At 43.7% G+C, this 26,845-nt stretch overlaps 3 protein-coding genes across 6 annotated transcripts; all 3 read left to right on the plus strand.

Annotated features, from left to right (window-relative positions):
• Positions 1 to 1,808: 1,808 nt before the first annotated feature.
• aralar1 (calcium-binding mitochondrial carrier protein aralar1) lies at positions 1,809 to 10,392 on the plus strand. Of its 4 annotated transcripts, XM_070286670.1 has the most exons (11): positions 5,455 to 5,626; positions 6,097 to 6,249; positions 6,948 to 7,110; positions 7,176 to 7,267; positions 7,340 to 7,534; positions 7,599 to 7,822; positions 8,225 to 8,260; positions 8,436 to 8,602; positions 8,659 to 8,777; positions 8,845 to 9,454; positions 9,517 to 10,392. In XM_070286670.1, the coding sequence occupies exons 1-11, from the start codon at positions 5,600 to 5,602 to the stop codon at positions 9,819 to 9,821; spliced, it is 2,091 nt and encodes a 696-aa protein (XP_070142771.1). In that variant the 5' UTR covers positions 5,455 to 5,599; the 3' UTR covers positions 9,822 to 10,392. The 4 variants fall into 4 exon arrangements, with proteins under 4 accessions (XP_017020971.1, XP_070142771.1, XP_017020970.1 ...); XM_017165482.3 differs by lacking the exons at positions 5,455 to 5,626; positions 8,225 to 8,260 and adding an exon at positions 1,809 to 2,197; XM_017165481.3 differs by lacking the exon at positions 8,225 to 8,260 and having other exon boundaries at positions 5,456 to 5,626.
• A 650-nt stretch (positions 10,393 to 11,042) lies between these two features.
• On the plus strand, positions 11,043 to 11,919 carry Osi23 (DUF1676 domain-containing protein Osi23). The gene is made up of 3 exons (XM_017165442.1): positions 11,043 to 11,454; positions 11,512 to 11,714; positions 11,776 to 11,919. Exons 1-3 carry the CDS (start codon positions 11,043 to 11,045, stop codon positions 11,917 to 11,919), a joined length of 759 nt encoding a protein of 252 aa, XP_017020931.1.
• Positions 11,920 to 12,599: 680 nt separating this feature from the next.
• Positions 12,600 to 26,821, plus strand: LOC108073744 (corticotropin-releasing factor-binding protein). Its single transcript, XM_017165507.3, has 7 exons — positions 12,600 to 12,967; positions 18,818 to 18,893; positions 25,422 to 25,735; positions 25,799 to 25,905; positions 25,969 to 26,087; positions 26,154 to 26,317; positions 26,378 to 26,821. The coding sequence occupies exons 1-7, from the start codon at positions 12,917 to 12,919 to the stop codon at positions 26,618 to 26,620; spliced, it is 1,074 nt and encodes a 357-aa protein (XP_017020996.1). The 5' UTR covers positions 12,600 to 12,916; the 3' UTR covers positions 26,621 to 26,821.
• The last annotated feature ends 24 nt before the right edge of the window (positions 26,822 to 26,845 follow it).

The following is a 26,845-nucleotide window of genomic DNA, read 5'->3' on the forward strand; positions in this document are numbered from 1 at the left end:
GCTCGCGTCTAAAAATAAGTTTGTGGCTGGTAAAAGGAACGCGAAGAGCAAAAGTGCCGACTGGCGGAAAAGTATAAACAGATGGAGCACCTTTGGTGGCTAATAGGGAGGGATATATTTTCCTTTATTAGGAAATTTCATGTTCATTAATTAGTTATTTGATATTTATGGAAGATGTTAGGTTTTAAAAACAGAATACACTAGTTTATGCTTTAAATTTATATTAAAAACACAACATAAGTTTAAGTACTTATTCATCCACCAACCCATATACCCTCATATATTATTTTCTAAATAAAATCTTGCCACCCAAGAGCCATTAATTATGCTGTCTTGGAAATGTTTTCCTTTGATCATGAATAGATTGCACTTGGCAAGGATATGACGAAGAGGACTTACACATAAACGAAAGGGTTCTCAATCGAAATGAGCCATGCTATAAAATGTTAAAAGCTGACAGAGCTTCCGGCCGCCATCGTCCATCACTCTGCAATAAAATAAAACTAAAAAACTAGTATTGTTAAGCGAGCGAAGCCCGGTGTGTGACAACGCGGAAGTGGAGGAGGTTTGTGCCTGTCGTGTCATAAAAAGGACACCCCAAGCCTTGACAGGACTAACAAGGGGAATGGGGTCCTGAACTGACATTTGGCTAACCTTCATGGCGACTCTCTCGCCAGCTGCTGGTTCGTGCAGAGTAGTTGGCTGCTCATGACTGCTGCTCGTAATTGTTCATTTTATTTAACGAACTCAAAGGATGGCGGTGTTGGCCTTGCTAAAATTTAATCCGCGGCGGCGGGGGTGTAGCAAGGGGCAGACGACATTCCGCTGACGATAATACACAATAACACAATTTTCTTGCCCCGCTCGGCTATTTTTAAACTCCCTAAACACGCTTTATTCACGTGCCCTCGCCAGCTGGCCAACGATGCGTATACGCAATGTCTCTGCGGTGTCTTCGCTGCTCTCTTTGCCTGCTGTCGTTGTGTCTCTCTGCAATGTGTCGCTGTGTGCTTTTATCTTGCAATTTTCCCCCAGCACGTGTTTACATTGTAAACAAAGCGGTGCCAGAGCAGCTGTGAATGAAATGCAACTACTGAGTTTCATAAATTTTCACACTGGGAAATCGTCAACCACTTGGCACGCTCGAAAATTGCGACCTTGCCAGCCATGCATGTGAATGAACAGACGTGGTTAGCATAGTAGAGGTTGGGATTGGGAATTTAAGGATTTTTCCTATTTGGGTTTTTTCTAAATATAATATTTTATTTAATAAAAAACTAGATTTCTTTAACTTAAACATTTTAAATTATACAAAATTAAGTCTTATTCCTATTCCATTGACCTCAGCTGTATGATTCCACCTTGAAACCACTTAGAATGAAATTACTTCCGCGAAGACATTGCACCTTATGATTCGCACTGCAGTTCTATTATCAAATGCGTTTTGTTTTGGCTTAGGAAAAAGCCCCGTCTGGCCAATATCACACCACCCTGTTTAGACCGGGTCTAAATATTTTCGCTGCTTTTACTACCACTGCTGGCATGTTAATTGTGAAATTGCAGTGCCAAGAAAAAGAAGAAAACAATAACAAACTGAAATGAGAATCACAATTAATATGAAACCGAAATGTAATCGCCAGCAGGCTTCTCTCTATTTATTATTTTCTCTCTCTCTCTGTAAATATCTCTATATTGCCGTCGACGTTGCTGCCTCAGTAACTGAAAGCGGGAAAAGCTCTCGACAAAAAGCGGAATCACAATTCAGAATGGAAAAGCAGCGCGTCGCCAGCGGATGACAGACAGGGAAAATCGTGAAACGCGCGCGTCCCTCAAAAAAAATAAACATTACGAATCGAATTCGAAATCGCCGAACTTGGCGCTAAATATAACCGGAAAACTGTCCATAATTTAAACTGTTAAATAAATAAATATAAATAATTAGAGAAATTCTATAACTTTCAAATGAAATATTAATAAAACGCGAGTGAATATCAAACTATAAGAAATCATAAACAAAGTATTACTATAAATACCCAAAACCTAGTGCCTAACCAAAGGTTAAACTGCCTGTTAAATAAGCCTTCAAGATAATCACCGATATCCACAGATAACGTTAACCTGTCTGAAGTTCGCGGCTTTCCAAGAGACTTTTCGATTGTGTTCTATCAAATTAGTGAATATGCCAGATAAGGATGAGGTAACGTTCGATTCAGGAAACTAATTAAATATTTGACTGATAACTGACAATTCAAGGAAGTGACTTTCATAATTAATGCCAATAAGGAGCGCGTTACGAAATAGTCGACAGATAAATATTTGATATCTCGACAAAGCTCGCAGGCCAAACAATTATATAAAGAAATAAAAGAATATAATTCCAAGTGAAAAGCTTTCAGAGCATCCAGCGATTCAACGGTATTCACCTTCCGTTCCACGGATTTGTCGCTCTGCTCACGACTTTGGAAAAGTCACCGCCATTATCTCAGGCCGAGTTTCTCCGTTCTCAGTTTCTCCGCTTGCAGTCTCCGATCGTTCCAGTTACCTTACCCCTTCTATATAATATCTCTCTGCTGGTGATCTCCCTCTCTCTTTCATGCTGGGATTCTCTCTAGTCCATTTGCTGTCGTCAATTAGCCAGCTGACTCTGGTCCCATGGCTCACCCGGCGTATACGTAATGTGTGTCCGCGGTGCAGCTGTTGCAAATTCCCAGCATATTCGTCCGGAATAAATAGTTTGCAGTTAGTAAAAACTTTACTCACATAATTCGAATGCCTTCTTATTTTGTCTCGAACATCCAGCTGTTCAGTTTTCCTCTACAACTTCGGTTAACGAGGAGAGGGGTGGCAAAAATTACCTCATCGCCACAGCCATAGCGATAATGAACTGCCGGTTTGACCTTGAGGGAAATTGCAAATAAAAACAAAACTTTACCGCTCGTGCAACAAATTTCCACAGAGCCAGAACACGGAAAGAAACGATATTCACTTTAAAATTTCATATAAATTATAACACGTTGGAAAGTATATTCGGTTTGTGGCTTAGATTTTTCCTGTGTACTCACAGACACAGATGCCGAGATATAGTAACAGTGACAAGCACGTGCCAGTCGCTGTAGGCGGGGAAAGCGGGGGGAACCCCTGCAACCTTTAACTGGAGAAAGGCAGGGCGACGACCATGGCCAAGAAGAACTCATTATGCAAATGCAACAAAGCAGAGGTCAGGAGAAAATGTAGGGGGAAATGAAGAAGGAGAAGGAGGAGTAAAAGCCAAACACAAACACAGTGACAGCAGAGACACAAAATCCAAGCAAACAAACAAACAAATCGCTGCTGTCTGCCGTCACACGGGGCGTATGTGTAACATTTTCCGCTTGTTGGCGCTGCCCGAATGAAAAGAGGAGCAAAAAATAAAAAAAAAACAAATTCTAGCTTGCATGAATTTATAAACATGCACAAGTACATACATTTGGGGCTTTTCAAGTTCAGTGTGCAACGGCAACAAATTGAATCCGGGGGCTTGGGCACAACTTCCTTTGATTACATTCCCAGCTCGGTCGGCTTGGATTGGATTGGATTATTTCACGCCCACTGAAGCTGTCGCAAGGCAATAGTGTTTTCTCGGAAAGTGTGACGAGGAAAATAAGCCTGACCTCAAGGGATTGTGTACACAAAATTATAAATTAAATCCTCTACGTTGCTCCTTTGTTTGAAAACAAATTAACATGCCCATATTTACTCTCTGCGAAATTACAAATTCACAAACCATTATTTATTCAATTTTTAAAGTAAATACATCCGAAATATTTGTATACCTATACTTAACAACTTTATTTCTTTAAAAAACAACAGTGAATGGGGAGAATTAATATGCAATGAATATTAATTAAAAGCATTGCTGACCTGGATTGTTATGCATTGTTAATTAAAACGCGCTTAAAAACATTATTCCAACATGGAAATTTAATTGCTTTTTCATGAGGACACAGTACGAACCAGGATAAATATAAATAATATATGCTCATCAAGTGTATAAATCAATTTTCAAGTTTTCATTGCTCTCAATAAATACTTGATGGCATCGCAAATTGTGCAGCAAATTGCCGGCAAACGAATTCGTTTATAGCCACTGCCAATCGATTGGATTGATAAAGGTCAATGCGACACTTTGACGGATCCAACAGACACTATAACACAATTAGGGGAAGTGGGAAAAGTCGAATAAATCTAATAAATTCAATAACTAAATGAAAACAATAGGAAGTAGCTTCGAATATGTATGATGACGCTGATAAATATTATTTTTCGTCAGTGTAACATACTTAAATTAAGCTGTATTGGGCCCTGTTTTATCTCGGCTTTCAATCCGAATTAATCTCCGTTAATGAAATGCCTTGTGCCAATTTGATAGCATATCAATCACTGTTTCCCTGTTTTACCTAGGGTATTAAGTTCAATCAAACCAGAACCTAATTACATATTTGCAGAATTTCACTGTTGGGGGCGCCATAAATGTATTATTTCTTCGCTGATTTTATTATGAAATCTGTTTTTGTTTTTCGCAATTTGCTTCGGCACAAAAACAAACCGAATCTGGGGGACGAGAGATGAGATGTGGAGGAGAACCCCCGGCAACCAAAAGAGAAAATTACAATTTCATCGCGTGCTAATCGAATTACGTCAATGGAGCAATTGATAAATGCGAGCGTTTGAGTCTCGCGCATTGAATATATTCAATATTTTTCATTGTATGCTATATTGTCATCGATGTTGAACTTGTTGTTGACGGAGCTGCTGACCTTTTGGCGATTGTTCAGGCGTAATTGTGCATCGAACCATCGAAGAGAACGAGTAAACAATGTATGACAAGATATGGGCCCATTAGATACTCGACTTTTCGATACCCGGTACTTGTATTCCCTTGATAATATTTGAATTTACAACATTGTATAAATAATTTCAGTCTTATCAGGCGCTTGGCAGGGGATGTAATAGTTAATACAAGTATTAAAATTTCATTAATTATAAAATAATATTATATTATATACAAAACATAAGAGTTTAAGATAATAGAAATTTTTCTAGTACTTTTCTTAGATTTTTCCTTATTGCAAATTTAAGAAGCCAAGATATATGGCCCCTTTTATTTATGACTCAACTTTTAATTTATTTTAAAAAGCTTGTTAAATGTTGTATTTAATAAGTAAACTTCCAATTTAAAGTAATTTATTACAATAAACTCATTTGAATATTTTAAGTACTTCAAACATTTAAAATACTTTGCATTTACCCCTTTTCCCTTCCACTGAAAGTTAAGAGAGACATTAGAAGAGAATCGGCAAGCTGACCCTCAAAATAAAAGTTTACGCTCTCGATCTTGCTCTTTCCGTTACTCTCAGCGGGCTCTCTGGCCCCACAGATAGTGGTGGTTCTGGGCTCTGCTCCCCACTGGCAGTTAATCGCGGAAAAAGAGACGGAACGGTTGCCTCTCGGGCGGTGTGGATTAGATCGGTTTGCATTGATGAGCTAATTAGATGCGCCAGCAATTGTTTGCGGAAACAGCAGCAGTAAACCAAAAGTAGCAGCCACCGAAAAAACAGCAATGCCTCTGAGCAAAAGTCTGCCAAATGTGAGTCAAAGCTTGGATTCTTGAGCGGCTGACACGTGTTGCTTTTGCACTCGAGAGCTTGAGCGGCAGAGATGGAAGAGTTTTAAAAAGAGAGTGGAACAGTGGCGGTGCTAGGGGGGTGGTTTTTTGAACCCCTAAAACTGGATATAAAATGAATTTGATTGTGAAAGTGAAATATATTAATCTAGTGATCAAAGAAACATTTTTAAATTTGTTTCAAGTCAAAATTTTAAATGTATTCAAAATTCCTTATAAAATTTTTAAAATAATTTCTATCAACTTATTTTTAGATAATAAACAAGCTTATTTTTATCCTTATTTCTCTCCGTCTATATTATGTTTTTAATGGGAGACCCCGCGAATTTCTTGCGGGCTCCAACCCTGAATTGAATGTGAGATTTCTTCAGTGTGTTGTAATTTCTTCTTTATCCACACATTTCATTCTCTCTTTGTTGTCTTTCTTTTTGCAGACTCCCTCGCTCTTGAAGCGTGCCGGCACGGACAAGCTGCGCGAGGTCTTCCTGAAGTACGCCTCTCTCCAGAAGAATGGGGAGCACTACATGACCAGCGAGGACTTTGTGCGCAAGTTTCTGGGTCTCTTTACGGAATCTGCATTTAACGACGTAAGTACGGCGGGAGCTCTGGCTGCACACGGGTCATTGCAAGGTTATTTAGCATAGTTCCTACGTCCGATAAGGCCGTATCTTATCGCCAGATACCAAACATAGCCACTGCCACTGCCACCCCATGGGCGCATAAATCAAATCCCTGGCTCCCAACTCTGAATCACGGCTGACCTTGACCCACCCGCGAAGCTAGAAATAAAGAACATAGAAATAACCCGCCGGCAATCACTTGACTGCCTCGTGCCCGCCGCAGCGCCAACGTCACAGATTCTATTTTAATGGTTCCGCTTATCAGGTTTATGGCCTGAGAACCGATTCGAACCCGATCGTAGATGCCCCCGCCGATGCCGCCAATGGAACTGATTCAATCAGGTGCCGAAGTCTGCGGGGGCAGTTTCTTTTACGGCCCCCGTTTATCTCCCCATTATAGGGTGACTACCGGTCTAATGTCCAATTAAATAATAAGATTAACCTTTTATTTAGGGGTAAAAATATCAAGAAAATAATAGCCAAGACATCGCCATTCATTTGTAAACTTTTAATCTGGTATTCTAATATCTTCATAACACTATTCCACTTCCGGGAGATCTTTTAATAGAAGTTAGACTTTACCTATCCATATCTTATCTTACCTTTCTTCAATACCATTTCGATCTTATTAAAATAATCCATAATTCCTCTTTCTCTCTTGACAGGAATCGGTCCGGCTCTTAGCTGGCATTGCTGATACCAGCAAGGATGGTCTCATCTCATTCTCTGAGTTCCAGGCCTTCGAGGGCCTGCTATGCAAACCCGATGCCCTCTACAGGACCGCCTTTCAGTTGTTCGATAGGAAGGGCAATGGCACCGTTTCATTTGGTAGGAAATAAACCCAAAATTCTTTACCATACATTGTAATTAATATATATATTCTTCATTCACAGCTGATTTTGCTGAAGTCGTACAAAAAACCGAACTGCACTCAAAGATACCTTTTAGCTTAGACGGACCCTTCATTAAGCGCTACTTTGGTGATGTGAGTGAGGAAAAATCACAATGTCAAATAGTACATAATTCTAATCTGTATTTTGCATTCCCCGCCTGGCAGAAGAAGCAACGCCTTATCAACTATGCTGAGTTCACGCAGCTACTCCACGACTTCCACGAGGAGCATGCAATGGAGGCCTTTCGCACCAGGGATCCAGCTGGCACTGGGTTCATCTCACCCTTGGACTTCCAGGACATAATCGTTAAGGTCAAGCGGCATTTACTGACCCCCGGCGTCAAGGATAACCTGGTTTCGGTAGCTATCTGATGGATATATTTGGGAAATCTTTTTTTCTAATGAGTTCTTTCCATTCCGCCAGGTCACCGAGGGTCACAAAGTGAGCTTCCCGTATTTCATGGCATTTACCTCGCTGCTGAACAACATGGAACTGATTAAGCAAGTCTACCTGCACGCCACCGAGGGCAGTCGCACGGATATGGTCACCAAGGACCAGATTCTCCAAGCCGCCCAGACCATGAGTCAGATCACGCCGCTGGAGGTCGATATTCTATTCGATCTCGCCGGTGCCGTCCACCAAGCAGGGTGAGTCCTTCAACATGGAGAGCCTAGGGATTTAGTGTTGCCAACTTGTGATTTGTGAAAAAAACGTAGATACATTTGCATTTCCTTTTAAATAGTTTTATAAATTGTGCAATTATCTTTTGCCTTAACAATACAGGAAAATGATATTTTATATTTCATTAATTATTAATTAGGTAGTGCAATAGAGATTCATAGTTTTTTTCCAATTTTATAAAGGTTAAATAATTAGCTAATTTATTATTCCGTACAAATTTCATCACTTACTTGGAGTTTTCCTTAAAATATTGTCTGATTTATCTCATGTTAACTGGCGCTTGTTTTGTATATTTTCTCTTTGTGTGTCTCCCTTTCTCATTTTCTCTCCGCTGCACTCGCAATTCTCATTCCTTTCTCCGCTGCCAGCTGGTGGAAGCGCAGGAGAAAGATAGCTCCAAATAGGCAAGTGATATTGTCCTTCCCCAGCCTGAGTTTTGCTTTGTTTTTGTTCGTTTATCGATCCACCTCCAAAGAATCCCCGCCCTGAACCTAACCCAGTTGGTGTCTCTTAGTTACTCCCTTTTCTTTATTTTTTAAAAATATTAATTAATTCTTTTGAAATCCCTCATTTCTGCAGCCGCATCGACTACAGTGACCTGAGCAACATCGCACCCGAGCACTATACCAAGCATATCACACCTCGTCTAGCCGATATCAAGGTGGTGGAGAGTGCGGCCAATCGGTCTGCCTTTATTCAGATCCTGGAGAGCTCCTACCGCTTCACCCTTGGCTCCTTTGCGGGCGGTAAGATTGCTACTGAGAGTCCTTGGACACATATTTATAATATCTTGTAACTCCAGCTGTGGGCGCCACCGTGGTCTATCCCATCGATCTCGTCAAGACTCGAATGCAGAACCAGCGAGCGGGCTCCTACATCGGTGAAGTGGCCTACAGGAACTCATGGGATTGCTTTAAGAAGGTAAGAACCAAAAGCTAGGCTTCAGAAATATAAAATTTCTAACTCTGTCCCATCTTCATCTTCCCAGGTTATCCGTCACGAAGGCGTCCTTGGCCTTTACCGAGGCCTGCTGCCCCAGCTGCTGGGTGTGGCGCCGGAGAAGGCCATCAAGCTGACGATGAACGATTTGGTGAGGGACAAGTTCACGGACAAAAAGGGCAACATTCCTACCTGGGCCGAGGTTCTGGCCGGAGGAGTTGCCGGTGGCTCACAGGTTGTGTTCACCAATCCTCTGGAGATTGTAAAGATTCGACTTCAAGTGGCCGGTGAGATTGCCAGCGGGTCCAAGATCAGAGCCTGGTCTGTGGTCAAGGAACTGGGACTCTTTGGTCTCTACAAGGGAGCCAGGGCCTGTTTGCTGCGTGATGTTCCCTTCTCGGCCATCTACTTCCCGACCTATGCCCACGTCAAGGCCATGATGGCCGACAAGGACGGCTACAATCACCCGCTTACCCTGCTGGCCGCCGGTGCCATTGCTGGTGTTCCAGCCGCCTCGCTCGTCACACCCGCCGACGTTATCAAGACCCGTCTTCAGGTGGTGGCCCGGTCTGGGCAGACAACATATACGGGGGTTTGGGATGCCACCAAGAAGATCATGGCCGAGGAAGGACCACGTGCCTTCTGGAAGGGAACGGCAGGTAAGCAGCAAGGAAGAAAAAATAGAATTAAAATATGTATTAATTGATGTCTCCCCGCTCAGCCCGTGTGTTCCGTTCGTCGCCACAGTTCGGTGTGACCTTGGTGACCTATGAGCTGCTGCAGCGCCTCTTCTACGTGGACTTTGGCGGCAGCCAGCCCAAGGGATCGGAGGCGCACAAGATTGCCAGTCCCATAGAGACGGCGGCGGCAAAGACCACCTTCGAGAACCTCGATCACATCGGCGGCTATCGAGCAGCAGTTCCGCTCCTGGCCGGCGTAGAGTCCAAGTTCGGCCTGTATCTGCCGCGTTTCGGCCGCGGAGTTGCCGCTGGAACACCCACGACGACGACGACGACTGGATCCTGATTATACTGGCGTCACCGCCTGCCCAGCGCTACGTAGTCGATGGGATGAGCAAAAGTAGCAGCGACCAGATGAGAGGGGATATATTTTTTGCTAGGACGCGTTTACACAAAATACACACAGAAGCACTGAGGATATTTCTAACAAGAATCGGATCAGGGATCAGGGATCTGGAGCAGCGCATAATCTATTGTACTATTGTATCTGAAAAGCAGGGACGAAAGCCACGGACCCTGCGGCAGCCGGCTCTGAGCAACTGTTTTTACCACACCCAAAAATAAATAAGCAGAAAATGATAATTGTAAAAGCTATTAAAAAATATAGAAACGATTTTAGCGGGTGCATCAATATATATTTAGGCAAGTGTAGAACTGTTTTTTGTAAACTTTGTTAACTAGTTTAAAGTCTAGAGCAACTACCAATCACACTGAACGTCAACTTTTGCACTCAATGGAACTATTAAAGCGTATACCTTCTAATCTTAGTACGAATTTGTTCAAAACAATTATCAAAGCAAAGGAAATGCAATGAATGACCTCTTAGCTAATAAATATTAAACAAATTTAAAAATAAACTTGGTTTTTTAAATGGAAAGAAATGAAAAAGACCACTTATCCTTAATTGAGGAGAAAGCATTTATGGATTTAAAATCTTTGAAATCGTAAGGGTTCATGCCTTCAAATAATTTCAATATTGTAGTTTTCTCATACCTCATTATCTTCCATAAATACCTATAATCTTTAACATCTTAAAAAGGAAATTAATCTCCGCTTTCGGTCTCAAACTAAGAGTTACCTTTACCCACTTTGTCTTGAACTAGTCCACCGGATTTTAGGATCCGCCCCCTTGAAAGCTGCTGGCCAGCTCAATCGAGCGTCTAATGCGTGGCCAACTGTCGACAACAAAGGGTCGAAACGGATTTGATTAGAATCGTGCGTTTGCAAATCGCTGTTGACATGTTAATTTGAGGCTCCAGCCCAGTTGCCTTTCTAGGTTGCCCAGACTCGGTTTCGAAGTCACCAACAACTAACCGTAGACCATGACCAATGTCAAAGCCAAGGCGAACCGTTAGAGATCCGAGAAGAGGCTTCCCACATCTGCCCTAATGACCGGGTGCACTGGACTGGAGATCGGTTTCCAATCACTGATCAGCGATGGACATAAAAAGTCCAAGACCCAGGCCGAAATTGATGCAGTTTCGTTTTGAAATTCGAAGGGAAAACAATGCAAGTGCAGTGCAGTCTGATTGTGTTTTTACTCGGAGCTTGCCTCCTGATCGATCAGTATGTGTCCGGAGAGAATAAAACATGGATACCCCATCTCAAGAAGTTGCAGAGAGATCTACAAGAGTGCTATCAGTCTGGTGTCAGCCAGAGTCTGTGGTCATGTTTCCGTTCGAGGAGTCTAAACATCTTTGAGGGTATTATGACGGCTCCAGAGATACCCATTTACGATGGAGTTCGTCTGGTGATTGCCTTAGATGCTGGCAATAATTCATCAAGTTCTGAAGATGAACGCAAGGATTTAAAGCATTTGACCTTCTTCGACCAATTGGCTGTGAGTCTGGCCAAGGGCTTGACCACTCACACACTTCAGGTGAACCTAGGAAAACTCACAGAGCGATATCTCAGCAGTGGTTCGTCCAAGATATCTTCCATTACTTTGAAAATATTATTATCAATATGTCTTTTAGAGACTTCCACCGCCGATCAAGTGGGTAGTGCTCGGGTGAGGCGTCATCGCTACAACATGATCATCACCATGATGTTTGGAGTCACCGCTTTGGGAGCCATCTTGGTGCCCATGGGCTTCCAGATGCTGTCCATAGTGAGCGGCAAGGCTCTATTGCTGGCCAAGATGGCTCTGTTACTGGCCTCTATAAATGGATTAAAGAGGGTAAATATTATTTTCTCATTCTCAATGATCTCTTTCTGAATATCTTACATTTTTGTCACAGGTTGCCAACAGTGGCCTTCACTATGGACTCTATCATGTGCCAGGGGAGCATTTGGGAGGCTACTATGACAGAGGGGATGTGAATCATCCCAGGAATGTGCCCATTCCAGTAGCTGTAGCCCCTTCCCTGGATATGGGGCTATAAAGAGAGGATAACTCTTCACTTTTAGATAGTTTGTTTGAATAAAAATTAAAATCTTGAATCAATTGATTAATTAAAATAAAAATCTTCAAAAGATTATTAAAAATTTTAGTCTTTGCTATTCTAAAATATTAATAAAAGTCCAAGCAATCTATGAGCAACACTTAAATGTCCACTTTGGAAATAAATAATATATGAGCCTTGTTCAATTAATATTATTTAAAATTGGGACTTAGTTCTTAATAAAATATATTTAGTTAGTTTTAGGATAGTTTAAATATAAAACCGCCTTTCCATTTAAAAAGTTTTCCCAAGAGCTTTTCCTTTTCCCTATCTACGCTGGCAATGCCTCAACATAAAACTCACCAGAAAAGCCAAGTATGGTGAAAATCAAAGCAGCGGCAAGTATTTCAAATTTCTTCAATGAAAATCAAATGAAAATAGAACCTTTCAAGAAAACAAATATATATGATAATGGAAAAAGATTCTAAACAAACTGCAGGAAAAACTTTATAAAACTTTACAAACAAAATGCTCGTCAATAGCTGATAGAAATACCTCACAAGAAAAGTGACAGGGCAAAACAATCAACTGAAAAACCCCCTTTCAGGACGACCGCCTGAGAGTGGCTATAAAAGGAAATGCGGCGCTGATAAGGGCCAACACTCGGTCGTTGTGCGGCAGCGTTGACGCATCGTCCTCGTCGTCGTCCTGCAACGGTTTCTTGGTTTCTTGGTTTTTTTCCCAAAAACAAATTAAAACGGTTTCCCCGGCGCCATTCAAGCCCGCATCAAGTATACGCAGAGTGTGCCTAATTCCACGCTCTAATGAAGTTATAGGGTGCGTGATTCCTGTGCTAATCTCTGGTCAGCCCAAGGATCAAAAGGAGTCGCTCCGGTTTTCGACGGTTAATTGAAAAGTAGCCTCCAGACTTTAGCTTAAAAATCAACCCGCGGGTAAAGGAAATTTTGTTTTTTGGTTCCAAGAATCGGAAGTCGCGATGAAGTTGGTCGTGTATCTTTATTTGTCCATGATTGTGCTGGGCGTTCAGGTGAGTCGGTGTTGAAATCTAAACATCCAAAAAGTTATTGAGATATATAAAGCTATAGAAGTGTATTCCAAGAAATCGTGTTTGTTTGCCGTGAATTTGAAATCAATGGGAAAGTTAATATACAACAAAAGAATTAAAATAAAATACATTTTGTTGCCAACTTTTGAAGATTTTTTCAACTTATTTCTATATTTTCAAATACCAGAAGTGACAACAATATTTTTATTAAATTAAATTAAAAAGAGGTGTCCAAAGTAATGCTTTAAAATCAGTATAAATTCATTTACCTTTGCAAAGAAAGAACCGTATTTTAAGTGATTTAAAATATTTTGCAAAATTCTGTGACATCCCTGTAACTTATATTTTATTAAACTTGGATTTGTATAAATTCCCCAACTAATACAATTTCTCTCCGTGTAAACCTAGGTGACAGGCACTCTCTTGTAACACGTTGTAATTCGATCAACAAGTTGGGTGCCAACTTTTGTTTCCATGTTTTTTTCTAATGACTTGATCTAATTTGTTCCGGCCGAGATTTTGGACCTGATTGATTGATTCTCGCTGTCGCAGTTATTGGTAAACTTTTGGCATCCCTGTCGGCCTGGTTGTTGTCTTAGGCTCGACCAGATTACCTTCATTAGACTCACGTTTCAGACCCGGCTAGTAATCAATGGAAGGCAGGCCAAGCGGGTCAGCGGGTCAAACTTTCGGCCGGCGCAAATGAATATTTAATTCGATTTGGTAATGGGGGATAATCGGGGGAAAAGTTTTCCCTGACATTTGGCTGCAGCGGAACATAAATAGAATTCGTGCTGACAAATTGGCTAATTATGATGGAGACCCTTTCCCCAAGTCAGATAAGATAGCAGCCGCCAAAAATAACCAATCGAATCCATCTTCTTTTTGGAAAAAAAGGGTTTTGCCAATATATAGGCGGTGGATTACACTGGGAAAAATGTATTTATTTGACTGGAAGTCGTGGAGTCTTAAATATACTTGATATTTGAAATATATACATTTGAGTATTTATAATTCGAAGTAATTTTTATATGTAAAACAGAATGCGCAAGTTCCCAAAACACAAAAAGCAACAAATTTTACGACTTTAATAAATTCCCCAACAGTGAAACCCGGAACCCTATAATATATGCCATAAAATATTATTTTAAATTTGTGTACATCAAGATGGCAAGCCACAAATAGAATCCATTTCCATATGACAGTACTCCGTGACGATGGGCGATTTGCGTTGTATTTCTATGCCCCCAGCATATCCAGCCAGCCATCCATCAATTGCAGTAGCTCTCGAACTGTTTGCTTAATGGCAACATTGTGGGCCAAGTCAAGAGGCCAGGAATCCACATCAATGGCCAAGGATAAATGTAAATTTCGCACCTGCCATTGAGGCTTGGTGGGCGTTTGGAAAACCCAATGAGAAAAACCCAAACGCAGACCATTCTCACCAGAGCAGGGCAATTGCAATGAAACTGCAACTCTGCAGGCGACACCCATTCTTTGTGTGGTCACTCACTCCGACATGGATGAGATTTTCCTACGATTTTGCCAGCGCTTTCCGCTGAGCTTTCCCCCCCGGCAACCTATCCGCTTCCTGCTCGATTTCCAGCAAGAGTCCTGCACTTGATGTGCGCTTAATGTTGACACCGACGCTTTGGCACTTTACAGCCATTTAAGCCGGGACATGACAGCCACACCCCTGCTGTCCCATTTCCGTCCGGCATTTCCCCTGTTCTTTCCGCTTATCCCGTCTCTGCCTTCGTCGCCATTGCTTATTTTGTACTCTGGCAACAACATGTGAGAACGACAACAATTAAACCATGAATGTCACCGGGTGCTTGGCTTCAGGGAAAAGAGTTTTCAACGGGGAAAAGGGGAATATAAGCTACTGACTCTAATTGTTGCAACCACAAATAGGGTCGTAAGGTGAAACTGTATCTCTAAGTGGGATATAGCGCTTTTATCCCTCTAATTTCCATGCATTTTCCTTTGCCAATCTGGAATATATAACCTGCAGAAGATAACTTTAGTGAACTTATGAAGAATGGTTCCGTAATTGAGTCTAGCAAGAAGGGCAGCCTCAACCACATGTCTTGATGAATTTTCTAGCATCGGTTATGGGTTTCCCCCCAAAAAATTTCCATAAATTGCCCTTCGTCATGTAACGACAGCAGCCGCGCGAAATTTATGCCGGTTATTCAATTCCGTCCTTACGGAACTCTCTCTCTCTTGCATAAATCTGCACTGCAATGTGTCTGTTCAATAAAGATCGAGGGGGCAGAAGTGGATGCCCCGGCATTTAGGGCAGAACTAATTTCCGTGCTGGAAATGCGGAGAAACGCCTGCTGCCATGGGTGTTAGATTCCCATATATCGAAATCGATTCGAGTTTGCCTTGCGTCAACTTTTTGGCCAAATTGCATTTTACAGTTCATTTGCGGTTGCGGGAAATTAATTAAATGATTAAAGCCAGAAAAACACACTCGCCCATCCCAGCTTCAGCAGGGTAACGGTGCGTATGCGTAATCGAATTCATTTGCGGCTTTCGTCGTTAATCCTCGGCTCTCCACTTGATGGCTATGAGCTCTGGCAATCGCCTGGCTTAACTTTTAATCGGAAAGTCGAGCCTGGGTTTGGTCTGGGGGTTGCCGCCACAAATGAAATGATTTGCTGATAAACCAGAATGAATATATAAAGGGGAAATATTAAAATAATTTGATTAATCAAGTTGATTTTTTCATAATTATCAACAGATAAATTTAAGCAATCCTTTCTGTCAATAATATATTTTATTATATATGGTAAAATCAACACTTGAGCCTTCGAATTCTTAAAGACTCAATAGGCAAAAAGTTAGTTGACAGTCCTCTTACCCCCTTAGAAGCTTATATTCTTGAGACTCCCTGGAGTCTCCTTTTTCCGCATAAGTCCTTCCGCTCGCTGTGCCTATTTGAAGGCGCTTCATTTGACTTCATTCCGACTTGGGCAATGCTTAGTTGGCAATATTCCTTTAGCATCCGGCATTATGCGCATATTTGAGCCATCATCACTCAGTTAGACAAATCCTTTCAGAAGGACTTTTTCGCTGGCTCGCTGAAATTTACGCTGGCCATAAAGGCGTCTAAATATTTGATGGTCGCAGCCATTCAATGGCAGCCTGTTGCTCCGCTGGACTCTGGCAAGTGCATCACTTATTCATGGCCCAGAAATATAGTGTCTTCCTTCTCCAGAGTCCTCTACTCCTCTCCGTTAAAGCTGTCCCCTTTGAAGCTGTCTCATAACTTAGTCATTCTGCCACCGACATTGCCCACTCCAGGGTGAAAGTGTTTGACGTGGCCCACGGATTACCAACGGATCTCCTGGCGCGATGCCGAAAGTCAATATTTACCTGGCCTCCCTCGAAAAAGGATAGCAATCTCGCCAGGTGCTTCCTGCCTACTGCCTCTTGTCGTAGGTGTCGCATTCATCGTGCGAGCGAACTTTTAATCAAGTCACAAATATTTTTGGCATCTTAATTCCCAGTGGCAGTGGCGTGCGAGGACCTGATTCGCATATCCCTGGCTAATTAGCGGCTTCCGGAGTGGCGCGTATAAAGGACGACCTTCAGGGATCATCCCATTCCAACAAAAACCTCTGACAATGAGTGTTGGTGGAACTGATTTACTCTGCCGACGAACAACAAGCTCATTAATCAATTTACGCAGCCTACGAGCCACCAAAATTATGAATGAACATTTATAAAAACGAACCAAAAACAACAACTAATTGAGTATTCAGACTTTTTAATTTTTAAGCGTTAAGAATTCAGGTCATGCTTGAAGAATCAAACAACAATTTATAATAAACACAAACAAAAATGTCAAACAAAAACACAGAACTTGAAGTAATTTGTGTATAAAAGAGCCATTAATCATGCCGGTAATTAAGCATTAAACAGGAAAGGTTTTCAAGTCAAGAATATATGCAGTTAAAGTGATTTAAATTCCATAATAAACCTTAAATTGTATAAGTATTTTAAAAAAGACTTGAAGACTTCAATATAATTTTTATTGTTTTTAAACTATTCATAAACTTTCTTTACTGAAATTACCTCTACTATTTTCCCACACTCGCTAAAAAACTAAGAAACAAAAAAGGAAAGGTCTATAAATAACCGACTTTATGAAAAGTTTCCACTTTTATTGTAACCATTCAATGGGAATGCTAATACAGGCCGCTCCTTTAGTGGCCAATGAGTGCAGGAATGCAAGTTACACACACACAAGTGAAAGGGAAAGGACCTCGGCTTAGGCGGCTTCTTCGCACGTTGCCGCTATTCCCAAGGGACTTTTTATTCTATTTCTGAACCACAAAGTTTTGAATGGCCAGGATCTCCGTGGCAACATTCGGATAGCTATCCATCCCTTTGGGACCTTTCGAGGGGAGCAGCTGGCGCATCCTGCGATTCGCTTTCCTTTCCTTTTTTTGTATTTGTAGTTTGACAAAGGACCTCCCACCCGACCACGCAACTGAAAATCCTGATGGCGGCATTGTGATTATGCAAATGAGGCAACGACAAGTGTGTTCAAAGGGATCATGTTTATTATTTATTTACTGCCTGTTGACAGTTTATCCAGCAGACTCGCTTGAATCTCGATTCCCTCGATTCTCTGTCGGATTGGCCGAAAGATTTGTGCGCTGTGACGTCAGACCGAGGGAAGGGATATTTCAGGACTGAGGCTTAAAGCTGCTTTGGCATAAACCGCCACTAATTGACAGTTCCATAACGCCCCGACGACTCGTTAAAGCCAAAGCTCGAGTGTTGCGCAAACAAATGTCCCAAAGGCCAAAAACTTTTTGGCCTTAACTCAATTATTTGAGCCCGCGGCCAAAACGCGTCACCATTTATCAATCTCCTGTGTCCCAGCGGGGGCTGTGTGGGGGTCCTCCTTGGACTTCCTGGCGATTTCAATTAACAGGAAAATTTGCAACACAAAAAAAAGGCCACCTCTAATCAATCATAAAGCGCCAAGAATCAGGGCGCGCAAGTAACAAAAAAAATTTGCTCAAGGTTGGAGGTCTCCTTTTTTAAAAACTTTTTAACTTTGCCCCCTCGCATTTGTCATGCTTAAAACTGGTCCTGGCGGCCCCTCAATTTATATATATTTCTATACAGTATCCATCTTGGCTGAGCACGTTCCGGGCGTCATCTGCTCGATTCTTGTTTATTGGAGAATCGTGTGTGGTAGTTTAATTAAAACTGGCCATTGTCCTTTGTCCCGACTGACCTCTTGTCCCCGTTTCCCCCATACCACAAGTCGAGTCCCCTGCAGTTGCATTGTGGGCCGTGTCCTAAGTGCCGCATTAGCAGGACCCCCAGCGGAGTACTTTCTTTGGTTACAACTGCAAAAAGTCGACAGATATTAGTCGCGGACATCCCGCTGATCCGCTTGGCCAGGACGTGCCTCCACCTCGGGTTTCGATGTCTGTCTATTGTGTCGGAGTGACTGAATGGGAATGGGCCAGGGATGACTGCTCCTGATCTGACTGCCAGTTGCAGTTGATTGTCACAGGGGAGGAAGCCTGCCGCTTTCACTCTTATGAAATGAGGTTTACAAAAACATTATATGAGAAAAGAATGTTTGAGTAACTTTATACAGTTAAAAAAGTTATATTAAACAAACTATTTCATTAAATTGTCACTCAAAAGCTATTTTAGGTAAGACAAACAACGTTTTCTAGGAAAATTGCAAGACTTTGGTTTTCTTCATGTGTTACCATGAAGTACTAACATTTTTTGTAATATTTTTAATATTTTCTTGAAGATCTTTAGCCATTTTTTCTTCTTCCCTTTCAGGCCTGGCCCAGTGTGAAGCGTTCTTTTGAAATATTTCCCAACCCGGCGGTGCCACACAATGTGCACACGGTCTCAGGTAAGCTGACACACACTCACCCGCACCTACGCAAAGGGAAACTTCTTGGAGTCAAGTGCCTTGGGGGTGCTGGGCCAGCTGGAAAATGCACTTTGGCGGTAGCGACAAGTTTAAAGCGCTTTCTAAAACCTTGTTTACTTGTCTCTCAAATTGATTTTTGCATAAGTTGGGAGTGAGCGCAGCTCGCTGAACCCCCAGGCGTATACGCAATTTATACAACCAGGCAACACGAATTTATTGCCCCATTAAAATTCAAATCAAAGTGTACTCCACCTAGCTCTATCCCATCTCCTTTGGCCATTCATCCATCACATAAGCGACCCAAACTGACCAAATGGAAAACATAAAGATTACCAATATGTAAATCTGTGGTCACTCAATGGCTACAACAAAACCCAGGGATTCCGGTGAATGTAAACTTAATAAATTTTATGGATGTTGGCCAGCAACTCGTGCCAACTTCAATTGAGTTAATCTACCCACCCTCCATCCACTTCCATTTTCATTTTCCCAAGGGAGAAGAGTCGTCAAAGCAACCGCATCCTTGCTACAGAGATAACGGAAAGTTGCATCAGGTGAAACATCAGTAATTCTGTGGCTATGCCAATTTATAATTGCTTTTATTTATAGTCAGGACAACAGCCTGGGAAAACTTGTGGACAGTGGGTGGCAATGGGTTTTCCGGGGGGGTTGGGTCAGCTCAATGACGTCACTTCCATAAATAGAAATTCCGTTTTTGAACAGCAAATGGAAAAGCACTCTAATCCGAGGGATTAATGAAGACTCTGCAGGAATACAAAAGAGCTTCGATTGTATTGATAAATTGCAGCCATAGACAAAGTATCTTTGGGGTGGCTGGTAAATCCTCCGCAAAAGGATCAATAAAAGTTTCTCCCACGAAGTAGAAAAACGCAGAAAATTCGGGGGTCGAAAAATGACGTCGGCGGAGTGCCCGTAGCATACATATATTGTCGCAGTCGATTCGGTACTAAACTTAGCTTAGCCTAAGGGCCCGCTGCCGGCCGAGAAGCCCAGCTTAACGGCGCGAGAGCGGGAGAGCGGGAGAACAGTGAACTAGAGCGGCGTAGCCGTCCCTAGAAGCGAGCGACGATCGGGAACACGGGAGCGTGCGATCGGTAATACCGAGGAGCGGAGAGCGGGCGAGCGTTGCTAAGCTGGGAGCGCTTAAGCTTTTGGACGCTCGGTGGCCAGAGGGGGAGCAGGGGCCTCCTGGCGTAAACATTCTCCCCCCCCTTGCAATCACTCGGGTTGCAATAAACCCGTACAGGACGATGGTATGGAGGGGCGTCAGAGCGCCGCGTAGATCGTTGATGCTGGAGCGACGAGGAGCGATGAAGGACGGATGAGTGCCAAGGAGAGGCGGATGATTGCCATGGAGAGGCGGGAACTTGTCGCAAGGAGCTTGCTGAACAAGGCGGAGGCGTCGAATGCCGTGACCAGGACGCATCACTGTGCGCTAGAAGACGTCGAACTTTCCGTAGCGGACGAACGTTGGCAGACTCGGCAATGGTAGGACTAAGAACCTCGAGTACGTCTGCCTTCCAGAGCGATCGCGGTGTGTGGAAGTGAAGCCCTCGTATGTGATCTGGATGAAAGAAGATGACATGGAGATGAGTGATGGTCAAGTAAATGCGAACTAGAAGTATGGGGGTGACCGATGCTGCGAGCGGAGTGGATGCTCTGGACGGTCATGCGGATGCAGGAGAGTGTGGTGGTGCTGATTGCACGTCTTGCATCGGTCACCGCTGCGGCAGGTTCCCTCGGAATGTTCGTGGGCCAAACAGTTGGAACAATAACGGTGGTCGAGAACCGCTCGGAGCCTCTTCTCAGCGCAGAGTTTGAGGAACTGTTGGCACTTCCGGAGCGGATGGTTCCCTTGGCAGACTCGGCATTGGTAGGATACAATACCTCGGGCACGTCTGCTCTTGCTGTCGTCGTACGGAACCCAGTACTTGGAGGAATCGGCGGACGTGGTCACTCGTGTGGAGAACGAGGAAATTCTTTGGGTGGGTGCAGGTCGAGGACTAGATGGAGTGGAGGGTCTTGGAACATTAGTAGTAGGACTCTCGCGGTGCAGCAGAGTGTGATGCCGGCTGTGGCACGTAAAGCAGGAATGGGCACTAGTACAGTCCCGCTGCTGGTGCCCTCGCGAAAAACAATTTAAGCAGAGTTGCTTTCTACGGATGAAGTCTGTCCGCTCATTGACATTCATGTCCAGGAAAAACGGACATATACGGATAGGGTGGTCCTCTCTGGAACATAGAATACACCTTCTCGGTGTTGGAGCCACCCTAACTTCGTGTGAATCGAGCCTACGCACCGGTGGATTAGCAGTTGATGACTTTGGCGGAAGATGCCCAGAGCCGCTAGGCCTGACGTCGTCGATGGCCTCCAAAGTGCGATGGCGCTCAGTCAGAAACGCGTCCAACTCCCGCCAGGTTGGAATTTCGGCCTTATTATGAATTGACTGCTCCCACAAGGAAAGCGTAATATTGGGAAGCTTCGAGGAGACCATATACACAAGAAGGCAGTCCCACGCCTCGACTTCAATAGAGGACATTTGTAACGCGGTCAAACAACTTTGAATTGTGCCTTGGAGCTCTTTTAGAGCGACTCCGGATTCTTGAGGAACAGCCTGGATGTTAAAAAGAAGCTTTAACTGACTGTTAACTAACAATCGCTTATTTTCAAAGCGGTCGGAAAGGCTTCTCCATGCTGAGACGAAACCCTCGTTGGTCAGAGGGGCCTTTGAAACGATTGCATGCGCATCGCCGCTTGTCTTCGAAAGTAGGTGGAACAACCTCTCCACAGGCGTAAGTCGGGAATTGTTAATGTAAATCGCCGTGAAGAGGTCCCGGAAGGTGGGCCACCGAAGGTAATCGCCTGTGAAGACCTCGGTGTCCACTGGTGGCAATCGACAACCCATGGACGGGGGTGTGAGCGCAGGGGCGGAAGCCTGAATGGACTGGGAGGTGGCCTTGTCGATAATTTCCTGCAGCTGTACAAGACACCTCGAATATACGGAGTAGCACTCACTGTACTTGGATTCAAGCTCAGTGGCGGTGGCTGTACTGTCGGAGGACACGGAAAGAAGATCGGAGCAGCTTTCATAGCTTTTCTCCACCTTGTCCCACAGGGCACGGATTTGGTCCCGATGGACTCTGCACATGCCAGGGGAAAATCTCTCAGTGTCAGAAGCGCTCGGAGTGTAAAGGTTAGCTTCGAATTGGCTAACACGGTCCGCCGTGGAAATGAACTTTCGGAGGGCGATGTCTAGTGCGGATTGCGCCATCTTGGAAACGTAATAAGTCTTGGCGAAGGAACGGGACTAGAAAGGACGGACTTGTCGCGTTTTTGCCCTTGGGTTGGCAGTGGCTTTTTGTTGTTTCCCGTAGACAAACTCAATTTCAAGATCAGCGGTTGTCGACTGACCTGAGCGAAGGATGCCTGATTCGAAGTGGAGCAGAGTCGGGAACCAAAACGTAGACCGTACTGTCCGTGACCGTGGTGGAGTAGGAAGCAGAGATGTCTATATATATTCCGTGGCTCGGAAGTGGAGCTTGTCTAAATTGGAAAATTAATTTATTAATTATAATCCGTAATAACAAAAAAAAATTGATTAATAATTAATGTCGGAAATAATTAATGTGAATTATTTAAGGACTTGCACGTAATTATTACGGAGCCGGAAAGGCGGAATTAAAATATAAACCTTGGCCTTGACTCGGGGGAAACTCACTGGGCTATGCCGTCGGCCAAGCAGTGCATAAGTGAGGCGCCTATGAGAGACGAAAGGCACAGAAACCGAAACAACAACAACAACAGCACGGCTGATGCGGCGGTTAGTGCGGGGGTCCGAAAACAACCATAAATCGAAGTTTGGTTTAAGAAAAGCCGTCGGCAAAACACAGCCTAAGTGAAGAGCTCAGGAGAGAGACCAAAACGGAACTCGAGGAACAACAACAAGAACAACACGTCTGCTGCGGCGGTTGTGTGGATGTGGAGACAAAATCTTGGTTATTTTTGTTATTGTTTGATGGTTATTTAATTCCTGTATGTAAGGCAGAAAATTTAAATACGTATGTAATTGTATGAGCATGCAAATATGTATGGAAAAGTTGTCTTTATTTTGTACAGTGGAAACCCGATAACGGAACTGCTGAGGGCGTACAAAAAATATTGAAGGCAGAAAATATATTTTGTACAGTGGAAACCCGATAACGGAACTGCTGAGGGCGTACAAAAAATATTGAAGGCAGAAAATATATTTTGTACAGTGGAAACCCGAGAACTGGACTGGAGTTGTGAGGGCGTACAAAAAATATTGGAGGCCGAAAATATATTTATATATTGGCATAAGTACAGTAGAGCGTCGAGAAGTGGACTGTATTATTTGAAGTTGAAGGAATTGTGTTCAAGAAAATATCGAGGCGGCGAGAAACACACAGTGACCGCATTATACATATGAGAATGAAATCTCGGGTAGGGGGCCGAATTCGGCAACACGAAATATTCACTGTAGAATTTTCACTGCCGCGGCGCTCGACTTGAAACACACGTTCACTTATTATATTATCCTTTTTAATATATTGGTCGGCTGAAGGTTGCGGATGTCAATTACCACTCTAAGTAAATGACCAACCAACTCGCGGAGTAATGCGCGCCGATTTACATATGTACGTATGTATGTGCGTATATCAAGACCGTTTTAGTCGTTGATGTACGGCCGAATATAGGGACGTATGTATGTACATATGTACGGAGAAATGTACAACGGGCCGAAGAAGTGGAAGAAAAAACGGAGATAATTATGCCGTTGCAGAAAGAAATGCAGGCAAATGGAAGTGGAGAAAATTAGCTTTGGAAATGATTTTTAAGCTGTCTAATTGCCGTGGTGTCGGAAAACTCGGACGAGGAGTTGACAAAAAATCGTCCGCAGGTTGAGCGAAATTTAAATTTCGGACAACTGTTGACGACCGGCAATTAGAGACGGGAGGGAACTTTTTACTTATCTTTTTCTGCGGCGGCACCACCAAAGCTGCTGGGAAAAAAGGATTCCAGGACGATATCCTTATCCGGCTCGAAGGACCATGTTCAGGAGTGGGGTGGCTGGTAAATCCTCCGCAAAAGGATCAATAAAAGTTTCTCCCACGAAGTAGAAAAACGCAGAAAATTCGGGGGTCGAAAAATGACGTCGGCGGAGTGCCCGTAGCATACATATATTGTCGCAGTCGATTCGGTACTAAACTTAGCTTAGCCTAAGGGCCCGCTGCCGGCCGAGAAGCCCAGCTTAACGGCGCGAGAGCGGGAGAGCGGGAGAACAGTGAACTAGAGCGGCGTAGCCGTCCCTAGAAGCGAGCGACGATCGGGAACACGGGAGCGTGCGATCGGTAATACCGAGGAGCGGAGAGCGGGCGAGCGTTGCTAAGCTGGGAGCGCTTAAGCTTTTGGACGCTCGGTGGCCAGAGGGGGAGCAGGGGCCTCCTGGCGTAAACAGCCAATAAAAAAAAGCAAATCAATTTAAGGTTTCCCCCGAAAATTCAGTGAAAAGAAAATCTGTTTAAAGGACAAAGAACTCAAGTATTTCCATTGCCACTTAGCAAGCCAACATAACTGAATATTTTATGATTTCACTTGTTAACCGCCGCCGGCACTCTGCTTATGATTATTAAATCATTAATGTTTAATAAATTATGAATAAGTAGTGCCATTTTAATTGTCAGACACCACAAGTAGAGATGTAAAAGCCCGAAAAAAGCAGCCACTGGAAAGCAATTAGCGAGTGTCATAAACAAATTGGCGCCAAGTGCCGCCAGAAGGAGTCTTGGGACCCCAACTGTCTTCTTGCTGTCCTTCCCAGGACCCAACCGAACAAATTCCCCTTCGAGGAATACACGTTCGTAGCCAACCCACACGAGTATGTGACATGCATGTCAAGAGCTTCACAAAAAGTAAGTCAAATAATAGTTTAATTGTTTTTCGGGCCCCGAGACGAGGTCATAAAAAGCCAACAACACACATCTGTATTCATATACGTATGAGTGGGGTGACCCGGCTAATAATGCTGGCCATAAATCAGCCAATGATGGCCGGGCATTAAGTGGATGCGCATGATAAATTAATTGTTGCCAGAAGCCAAAAGCTAGTAACAATCAAAGGGGATTTCAATCGCTCACTCCCTTAAGCCGCGCCCACTCCTGCAACTCCTTCAAATTGGCCAAGACAAATTGGTTTCAGATTCGGTGGGCCACTCAGTTTTGGAAGCTGGTTTTGAGACTGCGGGGCATCAACTGCATTTAAGACACAAAGAAAAAAATGTTATTTCAGTCGGGGATTACAGGAAATAAATAAGATTTCATTGACATCTACTTTGTTCTTGATAATTGCAACTCAAAATAAAACATATTACATTTAGAAAATGTATTTCAAGTCCGCAATTATCTCCCCCTTTTTCCCCCAGTGCAATGCCATTAACTCACACCCCCTTCAACTTCATCCCTTCCTTAGATTGCATGCATGTGGCCTCTGAGGCAGGTGACTACATCTTCAAGAAACTCAATCCCCTAAGTTCGGCGTTGAATCGAGAGGCTGCTCTGCTAGAACTGGAGGCGGCAGGAGCTGGCGCAGGGGCTGGGGCAGAAGCCAGAGCTGGCGTGTTGCCCGGAGTGGTTCCAGGCGAAGGAGCAGGAACAGGAGCAGATGTCCAGGAAGTGCCGAGCCCCGAGGTGTGTGGACTTTATGTGATTGGGGAGCCAGACACGATTGTCGAGATTACAATGAAGCACTATGATGTGAACTGCGAGACAGGAGCCCTAATGGCGGTAAGTGCTCGGAAATGTCCTTTAAATATCCCCGTCGAATGTAACCCGCTTTGGCTGCTACAGTTTGTGGATGGCTGGGAGCTGAATGGCGAGTACTTTCCGGGCATAAAAGATCACCATCGTCCGCTGGAGGAGCGTGTTTACGAGTTTTGCAACAACTACAGACAATGGTGGGTATCCTAAGCAGGTTGAAAGATATATTTTTATTGGGATTATCCTGTGTATTTATGCAGGCCCCGAGTCAGCAATAAGAAGTTCTTCCGCTCCAGCCAGAATGCTGCCCTGCTTCAGTACCGGATTCCTGCGCGCGGCTCCTTTGTGGCCAATGTGAAATTCCACAAGATCACACAGCGTAGGTTTTATCTATAATAATAATATTAATAAAATTATATTTTTAATAATTTTCTTTATCCTAAAGCTTGCAATGTATTGGTCCAGGATGTAGCTGCCATGTACAAGATGACCAACTTTGGCCAGGCCCGGAACTGCACCATCTCGGCGCTCTTTCCGGCAGTGGTCTCCCTGGCCAGTCTAAGGATCGGTGGCAAGAGCGTGAGGGCCCAGCAAAAGGTCAACTATGATGTGAGTATTCCTAGAAATTATAACCTTTTCCAGCTAATCTTCTTTATACATCTGAAACAGTGTCAAATGCCCAGTGATCGCTTGGAGATTGGCGGATCCGCTGGCCTGGATGCCTTGGGAATGGAGCAGGCCAGCGCCGTTTGTGGGGCCTCTAGCGAGCCGGGACCAGAGCAGGCCATCTTTTGCGGGGTGACCACCGTGCGCCTGGTATCCTCCGGCCGTTATCAGAACCAGGCGGCTCTTGTCCTGCGAAAAGCCGATGTGCAGGACCTGGACATTGCCACGCTCATGTGTGCGCTCTAAGCGGCGAGCGGGACGCGGTCCAAGTGTGTAAATGTTTGTAAAAAAAAAAGAAAACGACAGAAGATATAGATTCCAGCAATGAATCGCCGTCAAGCGGATGCGGAAGCCACCTCCCCGGACTCCATCGTAGTGCTTAAACTTAACTCTTAACTTAATCCAGCTAATTCGCAAAGTATTCGCTACCCGAGAGGCATCTTAGGTAATATATATATATACATGTATATC

The sequence above is a fragment of the Drosophila kikkawai genome, chromosome 3R (assembly GCF_030179895.1).
Source record: "Drosophila kikkawai strain 14028-0561.14 chromosome 3R, DkikHiC1v2, whole genome shotgun sequence".
Taxonomy (NCBI): Eukaryota; Metazoa; Arthropoda; class Insecta; order Diptera; family Drosophilidae; genus Drosophila; species Drosophila kikkawai.

Coding starts and splice junctions, on each gene's coding strand:
- LOC108073744 (XM_017165507.3), top strand. CDS start 12,917: ATGAAGTTGGTCGTGTATCTTTATTTGTCCATGATTGTGCTGGGCGTT. Junction 18,894..25,421: donor CAATGTGCACACGGTCTCAG/GTAAGCTGACAC, acceptor TCCCTTCCTTAG/ATTGCATGCATGTGGCCTCT. Junction 25,906..25,968: donor TGCAACAACTACAGACAATG/GTGGGTATCCTA, acceptor GTATTTATGCAG/GCCCCGAGTCAGCAATAAGA.
- Osi23 (XM_017165442.1), top strand. CDS start 11,043: ATGCAAGTGCAGTGCAGTCTGATTGTGTTTTTACTCGGAGCTTGCCTC. Junction 11,455..11,511: donor AGAGCGATATCTCAGCAGTG/GTTCGTCCAAGA, acceptor TATGTCTTTTAG/AGACTTCCACCGCCGATCAA. Junction 11,715..11,775: donor CTATAAATGGATTAAAGAGG/GTAAATATTATT, acceptor TTTTTGTCACAG/GTTGCCAACAGTGGCCTTCA.
- aralar1 (XM_070286670.1), top strand. CDS start 5,600: ATGCCTCTGAGCAAAAGTCTGCCAAAT. Junction 7,111..7,175: donor CAATGGCACCGTTTCATTTG/GTAGGAAATAAA, acceptor CTTCATTCACAG/CTGATTTTGCTGAAGTCGTA. Junction 8,261..8,435: donor AGAAAGATAGCTCCAAATAG/GCAAGTGATATT, acceptor TCATTTCTGCAG/CCGCATCGACTACAGTGACC.